This window comes from Sander vitreus, chromosome 19 (genome assembly GCF_031162955.1).
Source record: "Sander vitreus isolate 19-12246 chromosome 19, sanVit1, whole genome shotgun sequence".
Lineage (NCBI taxonomy): Eukaryota > Metazoa > Chordata > Actinopteri > Perciformes > Percidae > Sander > Sander vitreus.
In genome coordinates, this window is record NC_135873.1 from 11,588,822 (window position 1) to 11,611,227 (window position 22,406).

Consider the following 22,406-nt stretch of genomic DNA (forward strand, 5'->3'; position numbering starts at 1 on the left):
CTAAATTAGGGTAGCACATGATCATTATTAGCATTTATGTTAATCATTCATATACTGTACTGCATACTGCTCTACCATCACTTTATAAACTCTTGTAACAGTAGCTATAGCATTTTAGCCGAAGAGCAAACACTAACAAAGTTAGTTAGCTAAGCTAACACCACTTAGTTAACTGGCAACATGTTTCTATCGTCATAACATTAACTTAATCTTTCAGTGAATGTCTCTATTCTTCTTGAAGTAGATATGTCTTGACATGATTGATATTTTGTCAGTTTTGGGGCTAGAGAGTCTTTCATGTCTTGGAAGCTAGATATGACAACAGTGGGTGAGAAGGACATTAACGCTACCTATTTTTGAAGAGCAATGTGTAAATAGAAGAAGATGGAGCATATTCAAAGACTGCAGACACATTGCTTCCCTTTGTCTATTAAGCGATGTAGCCATCCGTAAAATGTGTAATGTGATGACGCAGAGGCCACACTCAGACATGACAAGATTGATCCTTCTGACCTGTTGAACACACACAATAGGCTACTTCAGAGAATACCTACAGTATAAGCTGTTTAAACCTTAAAAGAGTAGCATTTGAACGGACTCATAATGTTTTCTGCCATGGACAAAGTATCCACTTTAAACAAACAAGACAAAAGTTTTATTCTAATTCTCAGCCGATTTTTCGGTTTGATTATGTGTCTGTCACAATAAGAGCCCAAGAAGCAGCTCAGCTGTCTCCAACCAAATTTTCCTGAACAGTTCTTAAGTCCCAGTGAGGCGTGTGTAATGTGTGCATGATCTGTGAACATAATCTATGTGTGTTGTCTAAAATGGTTACATGTTTAAACATACACTGAACACACACCCATTTTATTGCCCTCAGCAACCCCAACTAGCTTGTCTTGACCAACCAGAAACCTCAATTTGTCCCCAACAACTTCATCAACACCATGGTTCTTAATGTTATCAGGTTACCAGGCACCAAAATAAGACCACATAATAGCGGTGAGGGTAAAAATGAATTTTATTTGAACGTTACATTACACTATTCATGAAATTTAAATATCCCTCCTTTTCTAAGGGATCTCCTCAATTCTGTAAAGGACACCTCATGATCCTCAGACCACACGTTGGGCACCTATACAATACATTATCAGGGTTTAAATATTACAAAACATAGCTGTCCTCAATTACCTAATATTTGTATGCCATCCCTCTTGCAGTATTATGGCTGATGCTTGATCTTGATGGAGATGCTTCACAATATCTTTGAAGATATGTCAATTAGTACAGATGAATTAAAAAACATATCGTCCTGGTCTGTTGTTTTTCAGAACTAACATCTTAACCAGTTTTTGTACAAATATTATTAACACACACACACACACACACACACACACACACACACACACACACACACACCAGTGTGTTTCCATGAGCCTGGGGTGAAATTCAATTAATGAGTCTGGGCTTTGGGACAGTAAAATTTAAGGAGTCCTGTCTAGATAATAGCAGTCTGCAGCTGCCTGGGTTAAATGTGCTCTTAATCTCTGATAATGGTTGGTCAACTGGACTAATTAAATAAGTGACCACCTGCTACTTACAGTCTATGACATCTGGCTGAACAAAAGAAATAATTAGCCACATGCTTGATAAACATAAACTATGCTCGGAACAGTTATCTCTCAGATGCTAGGCTGTTTACCTGTCTAGGATTGGAGTTAGTGGCTTGGCGTGTTCTGCTGCAATTTTGCCAAGCCGAGACAAGGATTAAGTCTCAGAGATGGAAGATAGAATTTATGATCGGATCACAAAAAGTATTGGTAGCATGGTCATTTTTAGATTCCTATCCATATGGGCCATATATCCTTTATGACTTGGTGATTAGTCATCCCCAACATCAGTTGCTTTGCTTAGAATGTAGTTATTCTGTGAAGATCCCATATGTTTGACAAGCAACAATTTGTAGTTGTTGTTGTTGGTGTTTCTTATCATTCACAAACTTTTATGTATCCATAAAATGCTACATAAAACAATCCAATCAGCTTTTCAACTTTTTCAAATAAACTTTCTCAGTAACCTTACTCTCTGATTCCACTTTGACATAGTAAGAAACCTTTATTGTATTGTTTTACACTGTTCATGAAGGCATAATTACATTTTTTAGACCTCAGCGAGTCATGTGGACGGGTTGCCAGTGGCAGGTGTCTGCTACGTTCCTCCATTTTTAGCTCCGCAGCTGAACTTCCTGAACATGGAGGTATTGATTGGCCTATTGATTTTCAAATAAGCTCTTGTTAGAAAGTAGAAATCCAATTAAAAGTTGAACTTGAAACAGTTAATCCAATCAAGACGATGAAATGTATCGATTTTTAACCTCAAAATCAATAAGGTGCACGCGCTCTCGCGTGAGCTCGGCCCTGAACATTTTCCTTTCTCCAAAAGAATGAAGAACACAGTTTAGGTCAGCTGAATAATACAATTTCCTGACAAAGAAATGTACTATAGTTGATCCTACATAGTGATGTTACTAATGTTTGGGGTCAATTCAACTTCAGAGGATGAACTCCCTGTTTGACCCCTAATGAATACATGTAAAAAAAAAACTTTGAAAACTGTAAGAGACATTCAAATAGACTAATTTACGATTTAGGAGGGGTACTGCTGTGTAAAATATGTGCTGCCAACACCAATTGCACATGAAAGTCCATTATTTTTAACCTTGTATTACGGCTTGCTCTTCAAACAGAAGTAAGGAATAATTTTCTGTAGTGGATCTCTGAAACATCAGTTCAAAATCATGTTTATAAGCAATAATCTCATAAAATTGGAAAAGGTCATTAAGTATGATGATGGTGATAAAACAATGTAAAGTATGTTTTAAGAACTGTTAAAGAGGGCCCAATGTTTACTGAAACAGAACATTAAAATAAACCAGTTATTTTTGAGATGCTAAATAATGTGTAAAGGAAGGAATACAGTGTAAAAACATATAACCATAGAGACTAACCGTTCAAACGCCTCACAAGATGCAAAAAAATAATAATATAAGAAGACACAGAAAGGCACAAGATGACATTTACCTTTCATGATGACTGCTGAATGTCTTAGTGTTCTTTAAAAACCAATTAAATTAGCTAGCTCCGAATTAGTGATTTATTAAAGTCAGGTGGGCTGAAAGGTCAACTGTGAACAGTCACTTATTAAAAGCCTCTATACAGTGCAAACATACAGCATTTTGTCTATACTGCAGGTGCCTAATTAGAGAGTATAAATACCACTTCATTTCCATCACATTTCTATGAATTGTCAATTGTATTTTGTGAGATTCAACCATAACGGCTAAAATATAGTGTTCAATAACTTCTGACTTGAGTGTATATGCGCCAAAAAAACTACAATATAGTCAAGTGACATTTTTCATTTCCCTTGCCCTGTTTTTTCCACTTCATCTATTTGTTGTAACCAATTCTAAGTTACTGTTGCTAAGTCCACCCACCATCCCTGTGGGGAAATCCAGCTGCCACCGAACGGCCTCAGTGAGGAGGATTGGAATGTGGCAGGAGAGAAAAGGTCTTTTCAGCTGGCATTCAGATAACATTTACATGGACACGCCAAAGGTCTTAATTCATGGATCAAAATACAGTTGGCTCCAGTGAACCCTGACATTGAATGCAACAGGTCTCTTGATCTTGATCTTCATGACTACATCATAGCTTATAGATTGGACCGCCTTTGAATGAGAACAATCATTTTTCAGTGACAATAGAAAATCCTTTAACAAAGTCCTTACACTGTGCATTTTTCTATGCAGAAGTAGTTAGACGTCTCAGTGGACCTTTAGCTCAGTGCCACACAGGGATATCAAGCTGCCCTGGCTCTTTAGTGGATAACTCCCAGCACTGGTAAAGGGGGGGAGAGAAGGGGAGGAGGTTGATGTAGGAGGGGGGGTGGTGGTAAGGGTTGCAGGGTCACGGCTCTTGTAATTACCACAAGCCAGGTTCAAGTCACTGGTCAAGTTGTTCCATTCTTCCCATGATGCAACTTTGTCAAGGACTGGCCTACATGTGGCACAGCATGCCTCCACTGGTGCCCCTTTGATTAGGTGTCTTATCTTCCACGGGGCTGCGTCCGATGACAGCCGGGAGCGCAGTGATGGCTGGTACACTGACAGAGAGGTCCATTAAATGGCAGCTTTGTTATGACATGTCAGCTAGGACATGGTGGATGGTAAGTGGAGCTCTTTTGTCTTTACGATCGTCTTTGTTAAGGACATCCCTATCAAGCAAAATCAACTTAAAAAAAGCTATTATTTCATTGAATACCCTGTCTTAAATGTTATGATGTCTTCTGAAATTGTGTGGGAAAATATATCTGTAAATAGCCATGTCTAGTCTCTAACTGCAGCACCCAAATAACATGTTCTCCTGATTACCCTCTTGAAATATTATTTACCAATTGGTACTATCATTTTGTGTTGCTTTTGGGAGTTGCTGTGTGTGTCTTTGTGTGTCTGTGCCCAGGTCAAGATTGACTACATTGGCAGAAGTGATGGATATTGTGGAGGCTATGTAATATGAAAGGTTTTGAGAGCAGCACTTTACTTGTACCGTCACATTCAAAAGAGATGTGTTTTTATTTATTTATTTTTGGCTTTTATTGAAGAGATAGCAAGACCATCCCTGGCAGGCACTAACATTAATTTCTGAATTGATGTGATCCTCAAGGCCAGCAGTTGAATTGAATCATTGAACTGTTTTAATACCAGGTATCCTGCAAGGAATCAAGGTTTTTATAGGAGAAGAGTGGTCCAAATGGGCTTTTAAAATAGCGTTGTTTTTTTTGCCGAGATGAATAACTAAAGGGACTATTTAGCCTCCCTTTAGTGTAACAGCGTTCCTCAAGTGCACCTCTCTGTGCACCCTCTGCAGTGTTAATTTGATAGTGTCGGACAAAGAGCTCTTTCTCCAGCCCGCGCCTTTCCCATGCTGAAGAGGCAATGCAGGCTGACATTTCTCTCTGAATATTTATTTACTTGTCCGACTACAGTCGCGCTTTTATTGTGCTCCATCACCAGGGTTTAAGTTAAAGTTTGTTTGTCTGTCTCAATGCGTATGAGCTCAGAGAATGGGCCCTTTCTGCTCAGGCCATGCTGCTGGTGTTGCTTGCTATACTATTTTGTCCTGTTTTCAGTCATGTTCTATGTCAATATATACATGGCAACAATGTATGAATTTAATTCTAGTCATATTTATTCTTTGCTCTTGCTACGGGAAAATGTTTATTCTATATGCATTTAAATTATGCTGCTTTAAAAGAAGACATCAAATACAATCGAATCAGCTTCAACTCTTATATCTGCAAGTTCATGTTGAGAGAGATCCTTCGTGCTTCTAAGAACTTAGGGGGGATTATGAGAGCAATTTCAGCAAGCAGGGACAGAACATGATGTGAAGTCTGTCATGGTCAGAAAAAGCATTTCATTCAAATTTCATACCAAAGATTCAAATATTGAAGGATTGACCAGCTGACCTGCTGTCTTGTCATGAAAAGCTACCCACATCTGTTATAAAAGGCCTATAGGAAATGGTGTAATTAGTAGGAAATGGCATGATTACACAGTGAAGTTTCTACAGTGCCGCTCCTAACAACCTAAGTTTAACGGAAAAAGCCATCTATGATTATAATTACAACATATTTTGCTCACTCTAATAGTACTACTAATAGAAGCAGCAGTAGCAGTAGCCTTGTAGTACGACTATACACTCACCTAAAGGATTATTAGGAACACCTGTAAGATTTCTTGTTAATGCAATTATCTAATCAACCAATCACATGGCAGCTGCTTCAATGCATTTAGGGGTGTCGTCCAGGTCTAGACAATCTCCTGAACTCCAAACTGAATGTCAGAATGGGAAATGGGAAATAAATGTGATCTAAGCAACTTTGAGCATGGCATGGTTGTTGGTGCCAGACAGGCTGGTTTGAGTATTTCACAATCTGCTCAGTTATTGGGATTTTCACGCGCAACCATTTCTAGGGTTTACAAAGAATGGTCTGAAAAAGGGAAAACATCCATTATGCGTCAGTCCTGTGGGTGAAAATGCCTTGTTGATGCTAGAGGTCAGAGGAGAATGGGCCGACTGATTCCAGCTGATAGAAGATCAACTTTGACTCAAATAACTCGTTACAACCGAGGTATGCAGCAAAGCATTTGTGAAGCCACAACACGAACAACCTTGAGGCAGATGGGCTACACCAGCAGAAGACCCCACTGGCTACCACTCATCTCAACTAAAAACAGGAAAATGAGGCTACAATTTGCAAGACCTCACCAAGATTGGAAAGTTGAAGACTGTAAAAATGTTGCCTGGTCTGGTGAGTCTCGATTTCTGTTGAGACATTCAGATGGTAGAGTCAGAATTTGGCGTAAACAGAATGAGAACATGGATCAGTCATGCTTTGTTACCACTGGGCTGGCTGGTGGTTGTTGGTGTACTGGTGTGGGGAATGTTTTCTTGGCACACTTTAGGCCGCTTAGTACCAATTGGGCATCATTTAAATGCCACAGCCTAACTGAGCATTGTTTCTGACCATGTCCATCCCTTTATGACCACCATGTACCCATCCTCTGATGGCTACTTCCAGCAGGATAATGCATCATGTCACAAAGCTCAAATCATTTCAAATTGGTTTCTTGAACATGTCAATGAGTTCACTGTACTAAAATGGCCCCCACAGTCACCAGATCTCAACCCAATAGAACATCTTTGGGATGTGGTGGAACGGGAGCTTTGTGCCCTGGATGTGCATCCCACAAATCTCCATCAACTACAAGATGCTATCCTATCAATATGGGCCAACATTTCTAAAGAATGCTTCCAGCACCTTGTTGAATCAATGACACAAAGAATTAAGGCAGTTCTGAAGGTGAAAGGGGGTCAGACACGGTATTAGTAGGGTGTTCCTAATAATCCTTTAGGTGAGTGTATATATATATATATATATATTATATTACAGCTTATTTGGATACCACATCTTTTTTTTTTTGAGAATCGAAATTATATTTTGTAGTCTTTACTTTGGTTTATTAAGATAGATGTCCAGCATATTGATATGATAATATATTATAACCAGATGACACAGGAGGTAACTACAGTCCCAGTACTGGTACATCGCCACCTAATGGTATAAAAAATGGTATTGTGCATAATGGCTTACTGTCACACTGGTTTACTGGGACACTTAATTAGAACACACCCTTTGTTAATGTTATTAACACATGCTTTTCCTACTATGAATATTTGTTCTCGACATGACATAAGTAGCCTGTTTGGTTTTAACCAAAGGTGTTAATATTTTGAAATGTGTCTAGAAAATATATAGCATGTAATAAGACAACTGTTTTTATTGTAGGGACTGATTTACCATTTGTGTGCCAGTTATTACCATGTAAAGAATTTTGCACCTGAAGGTGCCTTTTTCATTTAGCCTAATGGTGCCATGGTGTCAATTTTCTGAAAATGGAGAAAAACTTCTTTACAACTCTCCTGTAGGCTTGTGTATCACTTGTGTTTTAAATTGCTAAAATGACACAAAAACATCTCTACGTTTAAAAACGAATTTGAGCCATAAGATATTCTACAACTCAGTTAATTCTCCAGTAGGTCCCAGACAAGCAACTAGCAGTTATGTCTATGGCCACACGGGGGCGGTAGGTCCGCATTCAGAGGTGATGAATCTGTGAAGGCTCACGCCATGTGCACCAGTAAACTGGCATGATATAATGCTGGGTAAATGGAGGCACAGAGAGTATGGAGTCAGGGGATGTGATAAGGATTTAGCCTTTGATGGTATCTTGCCCATTAACAGAAATTATTAAAGTAAAAATGCAATAGATTTAAAAGTTATATACATTATCTAAAAAAAAGTATTCTAAAATGTATTGAGTGTGCTTGAAATTTCCATTTAGTAGGGGTCTTAATGAGTCTTTTAAAAGACATAATAGTCAAAAGGACAAGCTCTATTCTGCCTCAAGTCAGCATATAACTTTGCTTCAAGGCTGCAAAAATTGACACATCAACAATATCAGACTAAACTTAGCCTTGATATGACCATTGATTAGCAATTTATAGACATTTCTTCTACAACTGAATGCTCTTAGCCTAATTATTGTTGGAAATGAATCACAACTGATAACTAAGTGTTTGTAATGCACTGGACCCACCTGACAGCACTGACATTGTTAAATGGTGTGAATACTGTGTTAATGTCGTGATAACAGTGATGAGAGAGCAGTAACATCTGTTGTCAGACTACCCATTCAAGTCATATAATCATATTGTCTGCTGTGATTATGCTGGAATGGTGTTATGGGCATCCATTCCCTTTTTTTTTTTTTTTTAAATCAGTCAACTGCACTGGCATTGCTGCACCATTACTACTATACTACTATTTCAACACTGCTTACCACTGCTGCTATCACTGCTGTTATACTGCTTTTCTTATTACGTAATGGGCACCATACCACTGATGCATTACAATGCCATTATATTACAATTATATTGCTGTACAACAGTACCCACATCAGTGCTCCTCATGCAATTGTTGTTGTTAATATTTTATTGATTAAAGAAATTACTATTTTATAATAGTTAGGGGAAAGTGCGGAGATGCTATTTCAAATCACAGTTATTACCTAAAATGCCTTTATCATTACACTATAGGGCACATGTGAAAATCTGAACATGTTCTGCAGCTACATGACTTGTAAATGTATATTGGTATTACTAGATGTGTAGATCGGTAGTGGCTTATACTGACACTTTTCCTCTTATAACTGCAAATACTACTACTACGACTAATAATAATAATAATAATAATATAATAATAATAAGTAATAACTAAGTAATAACTAATAAGAAGAAGAAGAAGAAGAATCATAATAATCGTAGGCCTAATAATCATAATCATAATCATAGCGATACTGATAATCATAACAATACTCTTATAATTGAATATGAAATAAATCTGATCTAATCTAACAACTGCATGTTAAAGAGCAATAATAATTACTGCAGTGTTTTGATTTCCACTATCAGTCATTGGCTACATCACTATTCAGGCTCATTCAGTCCAGCAGCGGCTCTGTCAAGCCGCAAACAGCACGTTAGAGGAGCGGAAGTGAGGGGCCCAGGGTAGAAAGTACCCGGCCACTGCTTCTGGCCAATGAGAGGCAAGAATGCAATCACTGTTACAAAACTGAGCTGTGTCAAGCTACAGAGAAACAGCTAGACGATACCCAGGAAAAGTTGAGTTTTTGCTTTCAAAATAAGAGGTAGAAGTTGTCTACGTTAACACACATTACTTAAACAAACATTTAAACTACAACTTAAACAAACATTTAAACTACTCTATTCAGTGGAAACCATCTACAGTTTTGGTGACGTTAAGGCTTTCAGATGAACTGAATTAAGGCTTACACTTTTGTGGGTTTAGATTTAAAATGCGTTGTCACGAAGCTAAAACAAGTGTTCATCGTATTTCATGAGAACTTGACATATATGTTTTTAGATATGTTTTAGATATGCCTAGCTACAAACTTGCATTGGGCAGTGGCATGCTTTAAAATGCGTAGCCTAGGCCTACTACAGAGCCATGAAAATAATATGTATGCATATAGGCTAAATGTGTCCATCTTCCATCGAATACACATGATGTGCACGTTAATTGGCATTGTATTTATAGTCCATATGTATGAACTAGCAGATAAATTGCTGAAGCAGTTTCTTTAAATACGGGTTTTATCTGAAAAAAAGTCGTACCGGAAATTGTTTTGTTGAAATTCTATCCGCCTTGACAGTTACTGCTGAGAGCCGGAGGGTGGCAGTCAGACAGACAGTGAAAGTGAAGGCGGAGACCAGCCCAGTGCCGAAAACTCAGCCTCTTCTGGATCACGTTCAACTTCACTGAACAACCCCAAAAACGATCCAAACAAGTAAAACTTGAAGAGGACGGAAGACAAGAAAAAAAGAGAAAAAAAACGCGAGGTGCTCCCAACTTCTGTTCACCGCTCATCTGCTAAGAATTGTCTTCCGGTGTTGACTTGTTGCGATCACTGCAAGAGAAAACCCTCCAAAGCACAAAGTTGAACGTGAGAAATGTGAAGCTACCGGCTTGTGTGTTTCAACCAGGCTCCAGGATTCCCTATTAATCCATGCAGTACAGTGCAATGGTACGTGAACATGGATTATTATTGCTTTCAAATGTTGTAATAACGGTGATGTGACCACTGTGATACATTTTTTTCTTCGTAATGCTGTCCTGTCTTTGCGACGATTGAGAAATGTAGAGAAGTGGGTTAACTTAACACGGACCACAACACTGGCACGGTCGAGCCAAAATTGTACTCAACTTGGCACAGTTTCTCCGGCAGCCTATGTTAACATCCCATTCCACCTAATTTGGCAAATGAACTCTATGTGGACTGGTGACAGCTCTGTAGGACACACAAACACACACACATTGCAGCAACGAAGTAACAATGTTTAACTTCAGTCCTTTCAGCATTAGTGCTACATTGTTACACCTAGCTTAGTTATGAGTGTTTAACGGCCTATTAAAAGATTTTCAGGTGTCCAGGTAGAGTTTTTCTGCCCACGGAAAGGCCGCTATTTAAGGCAATTTAAAAAATGAATTTAAAAACAATATTCCCTCTATAAACTAACTGTAACAAAATGTAAACGTTTCAAGCTAGGTATATTTTTTGTACCTGTCGTCTGTAGAGCATATAGGCTATATCTGCAGTAAACAATAAAATGTGTAAATTATTGTCTTCAGTTGACTTAAGTTTTTTTGTCTTAAAAAAACTGTAGGCCTATTTAAAAAGCAACGTAGTATTCTAATAAATATTTGAGTTTTTTTACTATGAATTATTTCAGCAACTTCCAGAACATTTAAAGCGAATGAACCTGAGTTCATGTCTGAAAAAAGTTCCCTTTACAATGTGACTGACAAAGTAATAGACCAAAAGTTAGGCTAGTTTTGACTGTGAACCACAGACAGACACTGCGTTAAATAGTCTAAACTGATAAAGGAATGAGCGCATGTTGTCGACACGGAGCTCGGGGGTAAAGGGTGCCACAGCTGCGGAGGGAAATGTCCCTTTTTTCCCTTTCTGTGTGACCGAGGCTGTGGTCCAAAGTCCCCAAAGCACAAAAAAGCGAAGGGAAGAAACTATGCTGTGTTTTCAGATAGCCTAGGAGGAGAAGAAGGTGCTGGATGGTGGATAGAGGTTGTGTGTTTGGAGGAGGAGGAGGAGGACGAGGAGGAGGAGGAGGAGGAGTGTGACTGTGTAATTACGTGGGTGAAAAAAAGTTGGGTCTGATTTGCTGGAATCGCGCAGGACCGAAGGTGCACCGGTCGATTTCATATCAAGTTTGGTTAAAGCAGGGGTGAACATCACACACTCGGCGCCCTCTGAAGCTTCCCACAATGCTTTTATGAACGAGATATCACAGCACCGAGACGCGCAAAGAGCCAGTGTAGTAGAGGAGTACGCAGCTGCCCCGTTTGCACCGGCTCTACGAGTAGAATCTGCAAGTGCTTACGGTGCATGTCAACTTACTAAAGACATCTCCTGCATAAAATCTCCCTTTTTTGTTATCTCTGCGGAGACGACAATCTTTGGATCGCACAAATCCATGGATGTTCTTGGATAATCTCGTCTCGTTTTACGCGGATAGCTGCTCCACAGTCTTGCATGGTGCACATCGGTCCAGGAATGGCGCGATAAAGTGATCAGAGGAACCAGTCCAAGTACATTCACTTTTCGTGTAGCCGTCTCGTCATGTATTCTCCAATTTGTCTTACTCAGGTATTGTGTGCGTCTTTTCTTTCTCTCTATACATTTAATATGTGATTTGGATATTTGTAATACTATTGTAACAGACAGTGGCCAGTAAAATGAAAGTTTCTGTGCATGCGTCAGGATTGTGCAGTTTCAGCTCTGCTTGGTAAATACTTTCATAATCCATGACAACAATGAAGTGTTACCTTGTAGGTGAAAATGTAGCGTTAGAACTAAGCGAAATGTAAGTTGTTAAACCAAAATGATCGATTTTGTGCTACAATCGTGGTGATTATTTTACTTTGGAGATCCTAGATTCCACCGAAAGCCCTAACGAAAAATAATTCCAACAATCCATAGGCACATCAAAAGTCATTGAAGTGCCTATATCCTCATGCGCTATTTGTGTGCGTAAAGGTATGCGTAAAAATGTTTTTTTATTTTAATTTTCTATGCTAGCATTACAAGACTATGGTTTTAATAGTCCTGTATAATTGGTGCAGGTATGCTCATTTTCTCTCTCTTGTTTAATTAGGTTATTTGCGTCCTCTAATAACCTCTCTCTCTCTCACACACACACACACACACACACACACACACACACACACACACACACACACACACACACACACACACCTCCCAGCCTTGCTTGAGCTGTGTTTATATTTTTTTCCACGTGTATATTTTTATTTCGAGTAAAAACCCTTATAGTTTAGGGAGGTGAAATTGGAAGGAGATTAAGACACTTTCACTGCAGGAAGATCAAACGCACGATAACGTTGATTCAGCGGTTGGACAGAGTAGCTGACTGTTTTGGCTAGATCAGTTTTACTGTTTATATTTTACTTGGCATAAGTAAGTGATTGACTGAGATGTGGTTTAGTTTGTACTTAAGAGGATTGTGCTTTTATGGCCCCAGCTGAAGTGCACTGCATAGGCCGTGGCCAAGTCATTTATCTTTACAGTATTTGGCTATAGCCTGGTTGAAAAAATGTACTGAATATTTAAGTGTTTTTGAACAGGAAACCAGGAGTGAAAAGGATTTCAGAAACAGTTGCTTCCGAGCACATTTACAAGCATTTACTGCTTGCCTTTGTCAGTTTAATTGGCAACATTGTAGTGAGGAGATGACATTTAAAGGAGTTCTCAATTTATTTTATCTCTTTTTTTTCCCCCTTTTTTTTTACCTCTCTAGAAGACTATGGATGGATATCGTAGCCATAGCAAATATAATACATTTCAAAACGGATTTTAGAGAATTAAATGTTTGTTCTATGCTGTATAATAAATGATTATAATTTGACATTACTGCACTGGAGCAGAGTTGTATTGGCCCGAAAGAGCACACCAGAAATGTGGCTTCACAGAGGAGCACCAGCGGCAGGCGCAGATAGGGAGTGGGTTTCTGTGGTTTCCTTTAGCCTGCCTGGCTGCCTACAAAAAGAACAATATGTGGTTTAACTCTTCAAACGCCTGCTCAAAAGGGGCTGCTTATATTTATTACATTTGACATGTTAATGACCTAAAACAAAGTTTAAGTTAATGTTTCCACTTGTCACAGCTGCTGTAATTTCGGACGACTCCTAAAATCCCCCCACACACCATCCTGTACACCCCTTCACCTACAGAAAACAAGCATTAAGAGATCACTATAATTTGAATGAGACTTACTGCAGTATTGTTGATGTAAAAGCCTGTAGGCCAGTCAACTGCTGTTAGAAATGTTGCTATTCCGCTTTTTTTTTTTTGTTTTTTTTGTTTTTAGTTGTAAGCCAAATTCTGTCAAATATGTATTGAAAAGGTTTTCTCATATTTGTTTTATATTCGTTTTTCAGTTTAGAATTAAAGATAATGTGGTATAAAGTGTGCTATGGCATAATGCAAAACACACCGTAAACCTAGACAGAATATAACATTTGAAAAAGTAGTTTTTAGTATTTTCAACATTAAAATTAGTGTTGAAAATATCTCCACTAATATTAATCTGATTCTCTGATAATTTATCAGAAAAAAAGTGAGGTTTCCACCTCACCTTTTTCTTATTAAAAGGGAGGTGGAACATTTTAAAAGTAGGCCATGATTTTAATATCACTGACTCAGGTTTTTGGAATGAAGCTCGGCAAGTGTCAGTCTACGTGTTAACCTCAAAACTTTGGCATGAACTTGGATCGAGTCCTAACCCAACCTTTTTCACACGATTGCTTTTACACATTTGATATGCTGCCCTTTCTCCTCTGCTTGTGTTTTGAATGTATTTTGAACGTGCAGACTGGCTGTATACGAGGCTGTTCGTATGTGCCAGGAGAATGGAAATCTCCGTAACCTTCTATTTTGTGACTGCAGCCACACTTGGCCCTCAAGCTTAGCCTGCATCCTTCGTAAACATGGGATAAGTTCACGTTGGAAGGGGGGTAGATTGATAAGAGAAATGCAACTGTGAGGAGTGTATGCTCACCCTGTAGCAGCAGCAGCAGCAGCACAGGAGTCCCGCTCAGAGTATGTTCGGGAAAGGAGAGCAGAGACGCGAGTGCATTCAGTCACCGGGCTTGGTGCTTTTGCAGTGCTGGCAGTTGGTATAAACAGTGGAATGTCCTTGTCATACCTGCAGTACACCTAGATACATCTAGGATGGTAAAACCAGTGTAAAGCTGTTGAAACTGCCAATATGATATGATTTGACTGATTATGAGGACATGTTTAATTTGTGGTCTGACTTCCCTTCTGCCTCACATCACTGAATAAACCCATATTTCTTCTCCATGTTTAATGGCATGAGTTTCTGATTACATTTCTATCCTTCTCTCATCCCTCTCCTCGCTGTGTCCCTTGGATGCTCCAGGATGAATTTCATCCCTTCATCGAGGCACTTCTTCCTCACGTCCGTGCCATTGCCTACACGTGGTTCAACCTCCAGGCCAGAAAACGCAAGTACTTCAAGAAGCACGAGAAGCGGATGTCCAAGGACGAGGAGCGCGCGGTGAAGGACGAGCTTCTGAGCGAGAAGCCCGAGGTTAAGCAGAAATGGGCATCCAGGCTGCTGGCCAAGCTGCGTAAGGACATTCGGCAGGAGTACCGGGAGGACTTTGTCCTCAGCGTGACGGGCAAGAAGCACCCGTGCTGTGTGCTATCCAACCCGGACCAGAAGGGCAAGATCCGCCGGATCGACTGTTTGAGGCAGGCCGACAAAGTTTGGCGTCTGGACCTGGTGATGGTCATCCTCTTCAAAGGCATCCCTCTGGAAAGTACAGATGGGGAACGCCTCGTCAAGTCTCAACATTGCACCAACCCAGCACTTTGTGTCCAGCCACACCACATAACAGTATCGGTCAAGGAGCTGGACTTGTTTCTAGCATACTATGTCCAGGACCAAGGTAGGTTCAAGCTCATACTGTGTATGTTTGTTTTACTGTGTGTATGTGTGTGTGTGTGTGTGTGTGTGTGTGTGTGTGTGTGTGTGTGTGAATAATGGCTTGGCAAGGTCAAGGGTCACATGTGTTACTTTTTGGCAGTCCTGCTGAGACTGGCTGAAATCACCACTACATACGCCAGACAAATAAACATCGGAAACTTGATAGTCAGTACCGTATATAAGCAGCATATATTTTTTTTTATATGGCTCAAGTATGGCTCATTACTTAACCAAAAGACAGTCTGTAATCAATAAATGTAGAACATGTTTTAAATGTGTCAGTTTCTATCGTTTGGACAGGGTTTATGTTTGATCTTGTGCACACACAGGCTTGTATAGCACACACACTTTACACCTATTCTATTTGTCTAGATATTAAGTCGTGACCAATGTGGAAAGTTGCAGTATAGACTGGTTACATTAAAATGAATGCAGTAGTAGTATATTTTGTCCATATACCAGTATTCTTGTGGTGTTTATTAAGAGCTTTTTTTTTTTTTTTAAACTGGTTGTCCTTACTATAATAAAAAGAAAAAGGAAAAACACTGCCGTATCCACATAGTCCCCATTATGCAATGTAAAATTATGTAATTTTAAAATTCTTCTGTTTTCAATCAAAAATCACATTAGAACAATTTTGTTTTAATATAAGATTTCCACCATTAAAAAAGGGCAGCAGCTACATAATCATATGCTGATAGTAAGTCACTTTACAGCTTAGCATTCAAAATATGAGTAAACCTAAGTAGGCCTTCTTAATATTATTTCTTAATATTACATTTCAGTATAATAAGATAATGTGTCTGTTATAAATCATGTGTGTGGTCATGGTTGTGCTGAAATCTGTCTTTTCTTAATTCCCGAAAAGCTGGTTTATTTTGCAGACTCAGTGATGTGCTCGATGTGACGACTGAATCTCGCGTTTTATTCAAGTTTTGAATAAGAAGTTGTGTTGCCAGGTAGTTGGAATAGGTTTTAACATGCACATTTTTGAATGGAAGTGTCGAATAGAAAAAGTTCAATTTAATTATTATAGTTTATTTTTTCCACATTGGTACACAACCAAAAGACTGCCACACACCGCTAAAATACTGGCATTTACTACATCATTTGAGATAATGTACAACACTGACAATTTAAGCCAAAAATGTATCACTACAAATTATTTTTGAAAAGCAGCTTGAAAAACCAAACTGTAAATTAAAAGAAAGTTAATTGTGATTTTTTTTTTTTTTAAATATGAAATGTCACATTTAGGACAGGCAATGCACATGTTAAGCAGAAAATATTGTTTAGATAGATTTTTTGGATTTTTCATTCTTATTTGGACAAAGAGCCACCGTTTTTTGTTGTTCTTGCAAAATGTAAGAGTCATTCATGTCCCTCACAGTGAACTCCCCCCCTTTATCTGTTGATACCATAGGAATCCCTCTTATAGTATTTCCTGTTGACATTCCCCTGTATTAAATCTATTGCAGCAACTGTGAATAACCACCAATACTTTGCTATTGAGGGAGAAATGGTGGTATGGCTAGCTCATTATCATCAAACCCTGAGCGCCATTTTGTGTTTGATAAGTGCCAGCGAAAGCAGAAGGCACAGCACACAGACAATAATGGTTGCCACTGGCACCGGGGTTGGCATCAGACCCTCTTTTGTGCCTTTTGTAGGATGCCACCGCTTCTCTAGTTTGCATCTGCTGCATTTTTAACTGTTCAGTACCAAGTTGAGAATGGCTCTTTCGTGCTGTTTTTATATAATATACACCATTTAAATGATAAGTTAGTGCCTGTATTGTATATTATTGACGGCATTTCATCAGCTTTTGTTTTAGGAAAATGTGTTCGCGATGGAGGAAGATTGTTGGCAAGAAGATTAATTTCAGTGTTCAAAATAAATGGTGAACATAATGGTCTTTATCGCCGGAGAATAAATTCACTGTGATTCAACATCGCATTTCGGATCAGAGCGATTATTTACCGAATGAAACTTTGGCAAATACAAAATAGCATTCTTTTACCGGGATCACAGAGACAATGTGCTTTTTCTCCCTTCCTCTTTCGTTTTTGCAAGCTAAAGCGTCTTTTCCTTTTCTTCAAGTTTCCAAGCAGTGCCCATCTCCAGACAATGCAGCCATATTGTGGTAGCGTGTGGTGCGGCGCCATTTTGTTTTGCACTGTGCCAGGGAGGCAGGCACATCACCAGTAATGGCTGTTAGAGGTTTGGAGGTTGGCATCAAACTCTCTTTGTCTGCCTGCAGCATGCCTTTGATTCGTTGGTTGGCATCCGCAATGAAGTGGGCATGTTGGAAAGTTTTTTGACAGTGGCAGAATGGAAGCCGCTGCCCTTTGTTCTGCTGCAACTGCACGAAACAAACAAACACACAATCAAACACAAAGAAACTAGCAAACGGCTCCATCTGAAACATAATCTGGTTTTTGTGAAAACTGCGAGAAATAACTGGGTCTGGACTGTGCTTTTAATACGCTTCTCTCTGTCCTGCTCCCTGGCAGCGGCTCACTTCTGCTGTGTTGCTTTAATGGATAACCAAAACAAAATGTGTTGCTGCCGCTATTTACACAACAGCATTTTTTTCTTGTTATTTTTGTGGCAAAAATCAATAAGTTCAGAGTGTTTTTGATTCTGGTAGGTTGCTGCCTGAGAAAGGTCGGCGGGTTGGCAGCGAGTGTGCTGGGTGAATTTAGAGAGGGCACTCAGCCCCCTTGTTCTGGGGCACAGACGCGTTTAGCCAGGCACGGCTGTAGCACCCATGTGCATGCCCAGATGAATGCCCGCTGGGAAGTAGGCTGGGGGCTGGGAGTGGGGGTTGTGGCATCCATTGTGCCAACTGGCAGGCCGTGTTCAATACAGGGCCCTGGCTTCTCGCTCACACACACACACACACACACACGGCTGTTATACACTAATGCACTTTTATCATTTTTCTTTCCTTTGAATCATCGCCTCTCCCCACCTGGATTTATATTTTGCATATCCAGTTTTACAGTTTGACGGATTAGTTGTAACACGGCATGTATAATGGTCGTGTCAAGACATGTTAGGAGCCTTGTATTTGGCTTTGTTGAGCTGCGCATCACTCTTTCCTCAACATATATAGGACTGTCGTTAATAAAGTCACTGAAAGCTCTGTACAATAGTTGAAAAAGTAATGTGATTAAGATACTCAAGCGGTACGAATTTGGAGGAATCTTTGAAAATGTAATTGAAATGATGAGCTGTACATTCTCTACCTCGATTAAAATATGAATTCGGCAAGCTGTACTTCAGTGGAATGAAGTAGGAATAGTAGTAGAAATGACTACAAAGAATTCTGAGCATTTTTTGAAGGTTGTCAGTGCCTTCTAACCAGTGACAGAAGAGGATTTCTGAGGTAGTCCAATGGGAGACTAAAGAAGTCAAGGCCAAGCAGCTTTCCCATTACTCTGGTGCCGAAAGTTAACACCGCCATAAAACATTACCTTGACACCCCCCTCACACTTTTTTTTCACACTGTCATGATAGTTTGTGGAAATGGATGGATTACCTCTGAATACACACTGCCATGTTAATGGAGACCTAGTTTTACGAGCGGCAGACTTAACCTCTGCCCCTGGGGTCGGGACCTTTGCAGAGAGATGTGGCAGGGTGTCCTCTGAAGTTTAATTGAGCAAAACAGATCAGTGAAAACGCACCGTTTCAGGCCCAGGGCACGTGGAGGAGGAAGACTTTTTGCCTGGGGGGTCAGGGGTCAGGGGAGGAGGTGGGGGAGCTGCTCGTAAGCCCCCCTTGTTGACCTCCTCGATCGGGGTCAAACCGCGGCGGTCGCAAGATCACCGGTGGTCTCTTGGCAACTGTTTGTCTCCACTTCCCCACCACTACTTCTGGTCTGGCTGGTGGTCCCTTGGTTCACTGGCCTAAGTGAGGGGGAGTAGGTACCACTGACTCCCTACCCCCCCCCCCCCCCTCTCCAATCCCTCAGGCTGGGTCGTCTGGCTGGTCCCTATCTCCACGACTGGCTTTTGCCTGCTCACCACACTGCGTGGGGTGTCGCTGCTTGCATCTTGTTTTCCGCCCGGCTGCCTCAGAGGCTTTGGTCAGGCGGCCAGTGCGGAGGCCTGACCTTCTGGGTCACAGTGGAGGTCTGTGACTAAGCACAACATCTATCCCTCCCTCCCCTTATTCCCTTATCCTCCTCTGCCATCAGGAATCACCCCTGCGGCACGCTGCCCGGCCAAATGACTCTCTCACTCCTTCTCTCTCCCAGTCGCTTTTCTTTTCTCACTCCCTGGCTTTCCCTCAAGCCCCAGACCCTTACCATGACAGCTGTCCCAGGCCCAGGCGCTTGGCCAGAGAGAGGGTGGCTGGGTTGCTGCCAGAAGTGTGAAACAAAAGTTGTTGAAAACAGACAGCGTAAAGGACACTACTGTTTGTCTTCCGTTTTTGGGTTAAGTACAGTTATTCAGCTGCCTTTAATTTGAAATTGTGAGATGATTCTGGGAAAAGTCCCAGGACTGGTTATTCTGGAAGTTGAGTGGAATTTTGTTCTTGCACATGAATTTTAACAGTGAACATTCAGAACCAAATCAGCAAGACAGTAAAGTGCAACTCCTGAGAAAAAACCTTAACCGATGACTCCAGAGCCATATAGAAAAACTCTTTGGATTGAACTGCACAACCCTGTGCTCAGCTTCCATTCTGGCTTCCTTATTAGTATGCAATAGAGCCTGCGGTGTCTGGCTACCTCTCTGTCAGAGCCATAACCTATCGAACACATTCTCTCAATCTAATCCACTTAGAACTCCCTCCCAGCTTCACCGCTTGCCTTATTGATTTCCGCTTCCCACTAAATGTCCTCCCGTTCCTTTTTCTTTTAACCCGGGAGCTATTTATGTTTTGCAGTGGTCTTTCTTTTTTTCTCTCTCTCTTTCTTCCTTTCGTTCTTTCGTGCTTACTTTCCTTGTTTTTTAATGGCTTCACTCCCTCTTTAGGATCTTTGGTTGTTTGTGATCTCCATCTGACTTTCCTCTGCCTTCTTTCCCTTTCTGCTCCTTCTCAAACACTAACCTGGGTGCTGTGCAGCCAGGTTGCCTGGCTCAGTATGAAGCTTGTGTTATTAGCAGCGGGGTTTTGCTCAAGCAAATACCTCGAGGCTTAAACAGGCCGTGTTACCTCCTTGGCCCTCTTTTGTGTGCCATGTGTACATAAATCTCCATGGAAACAAGGCAACTCGGAGCAGAGGCCACTGAGAAATGTGGATGCCTTCTTTCTCAACTAAATTTACAACTCCCTCCTTTGCTCCGCTACAGTGTTTCATTTGCTTGTGTCACAGTTTATGCTGTTGCATCCGTCAAAAAAAAAAAATAGGACGTGGCCTTTCTTTGGCATTCTACGGCTCAGGCATTGCGTTGAAAAGGCTTTTCTCGTGTATTTCAGCAGGAGACTCAATTTTGCGTTTGTGGTTACACTTGGTTAAGGACTGCAGTTTGTGTCATTAGTCTATGGTTAAGATATCAGCTTCACCACACTTTCCCAGGCTTTTGGGGCAGACCCCAAATGCATTTCAAATCCCCCCGAGGCCACTTGACTGGAGGACCAGCACCTCCCACTCCTCCCGGATAGATTCCCCACCCCCACCCTGTCTGCTGGTCCTCCCAAATGAAGACAAATGGGTACATTCACCCCCTATCCCAGGCACTACACTGTACCTCACTGTCCTGCCTTACAAAGCAGACCCTCCCTGTGCCCTTAGTTTCTCCATCCAGTATCTGCTCTCCCTTATTTGCCATCGCACAAGCACAACTGCTAGAAAAACTTAGTGTTGTCCCATCTGCCTGATAGACTGGTCATGTTAGACAGCAGGGTCTGTAGTGGAAAGAGGGACAAGAAGGTTCAGAGAGGAGAATTCATGTGAAGATGTTTTTGACCACCCATTGTTTCAAGTCAACCAAGAGAAAAGCACCCTCAAGTACCAGACTGAGACATTCATGTAGAAGCCAGTTCCCGTTACCCAGGAAGAAGCCTTGTGAACAACCAATGAAGGGAAGAAAAAAAAATGGGAAGGGGTAGAGGTAGGTGGGGTGTGATGGGGAACATTGGGCAAGGGCAGACAATCAGAGTGGTTGCCCAGGAGACACTAACTTCTCTGTGCAGCACCCCCCACCCTGCTTTGCCTCATCAAAGTCTTTTCAGTCCAGACAGGGCCGATCAGTGGCCCAGAGTGATGGTTGTCTCTTCTTTTGTCTGGCGGTACAGTACGGCCCATCACTGTGACGGCTCGACAAGACCTGAGCGGGACAGAAAAAGAAAGGGCCGCCATAACAGCGCAGTGCAAAATGTACTTTTGGGTGGGCGAATCCCCAGAGGATTTCTTTCTTATGTCAGTGCAGCAGGTCAAAGAGGGGATATGGTGTCTGGGGCTTGGGAATAGCCTGCTTGGGACGGATTCATCAACGCCCCATTGAGTTGTCAAAGCTAGCCACTCCTCCCTCACATATGTCAGGTTCACTTCTCAAAAAGCTCCCAAATTTAAAACCAACTCTCGATCAGCAGAAGATGCCATATATTCAGTGTCATAAACAATACCAACCCCAAGGTGGTTTTTTTTTTTTGTTTGACCCGCACAGTAAGAAAAGTTACAGAACAGCGGAGAAGGCAAGTAGACTAGGAAAGTAAGTAATTTACATTTTTAGCACTTACGTAAACATGCAGTTTTTTATGACAGACAGCATCTTTGAGCAGTGTTGGATGTGATTAAAGTGAGCTATATAAAGGGAATGACAGGAGGAGAGGAAATATGGACACCTTGGTGGTTGCAACAACATGAAAATCTCACATCTCAGGATCACCAAACCAGCAGGTGTTACAGATTTTTTACAGAGGTAATTCCTCCTTTGTGACAGACGGATCTGGCTTTCACACTGCGTCTTTACATCGAGTCATTAAAACAACAAACTGATACAGTGAATAAAAGGTAAAATAACAAATGCACCTTTCACATATTTCTTTAGAGATTTCTACATAGATATTTGAGAATTGAATTTAGGCATGGCATGAATACAACATGCACAACCACCAACTAAAATCAGAAACTACAAATTTCATTCGATCTAAATCTAGATATCTGGATAATTTTTTAACCAGTATTAAACACTG

General features: G+C 40.7%; 1 protein-coding gene across 8 annotated transcripts in view; it reads left to right on the forward strand.

Moving 5' to 3' along the window:
• Nucleotides 1–10,108: 10,108 nt before the first annotated feature.
• LOC144534575 (nuclear factor 1 B-type-like) overlaps nt 10,109–22,406 on the forward strand; it is a 61,579-nt gene continuing 49,281 nt past the window's right edge. For 6 of the 8 annotated variants that reach the window (XM_078276571.1, XM_078276578.1, XM_078276572.1 and 3 more), the window contains exons 1-2: nt 11,373–11,872; nt 14,685–15,216. In XM_078276571.1, coding sequence (XP_078132697.1) covers nt 11,846–11,872; nt 14,685–15,216 — 559 coding nt within the window. In that variant the 5' untranslated portion in view covers nt 11,373–11,845. Of the gene's footprint in view, nt 10,232–11,372; nt 11,873–14,684; nt 15,217–22,406 lie in introns of those variants that run through there. The other 2 variants (XM_078276573.1, XM_078276574.1) reach the window with 1 other exon arrangement.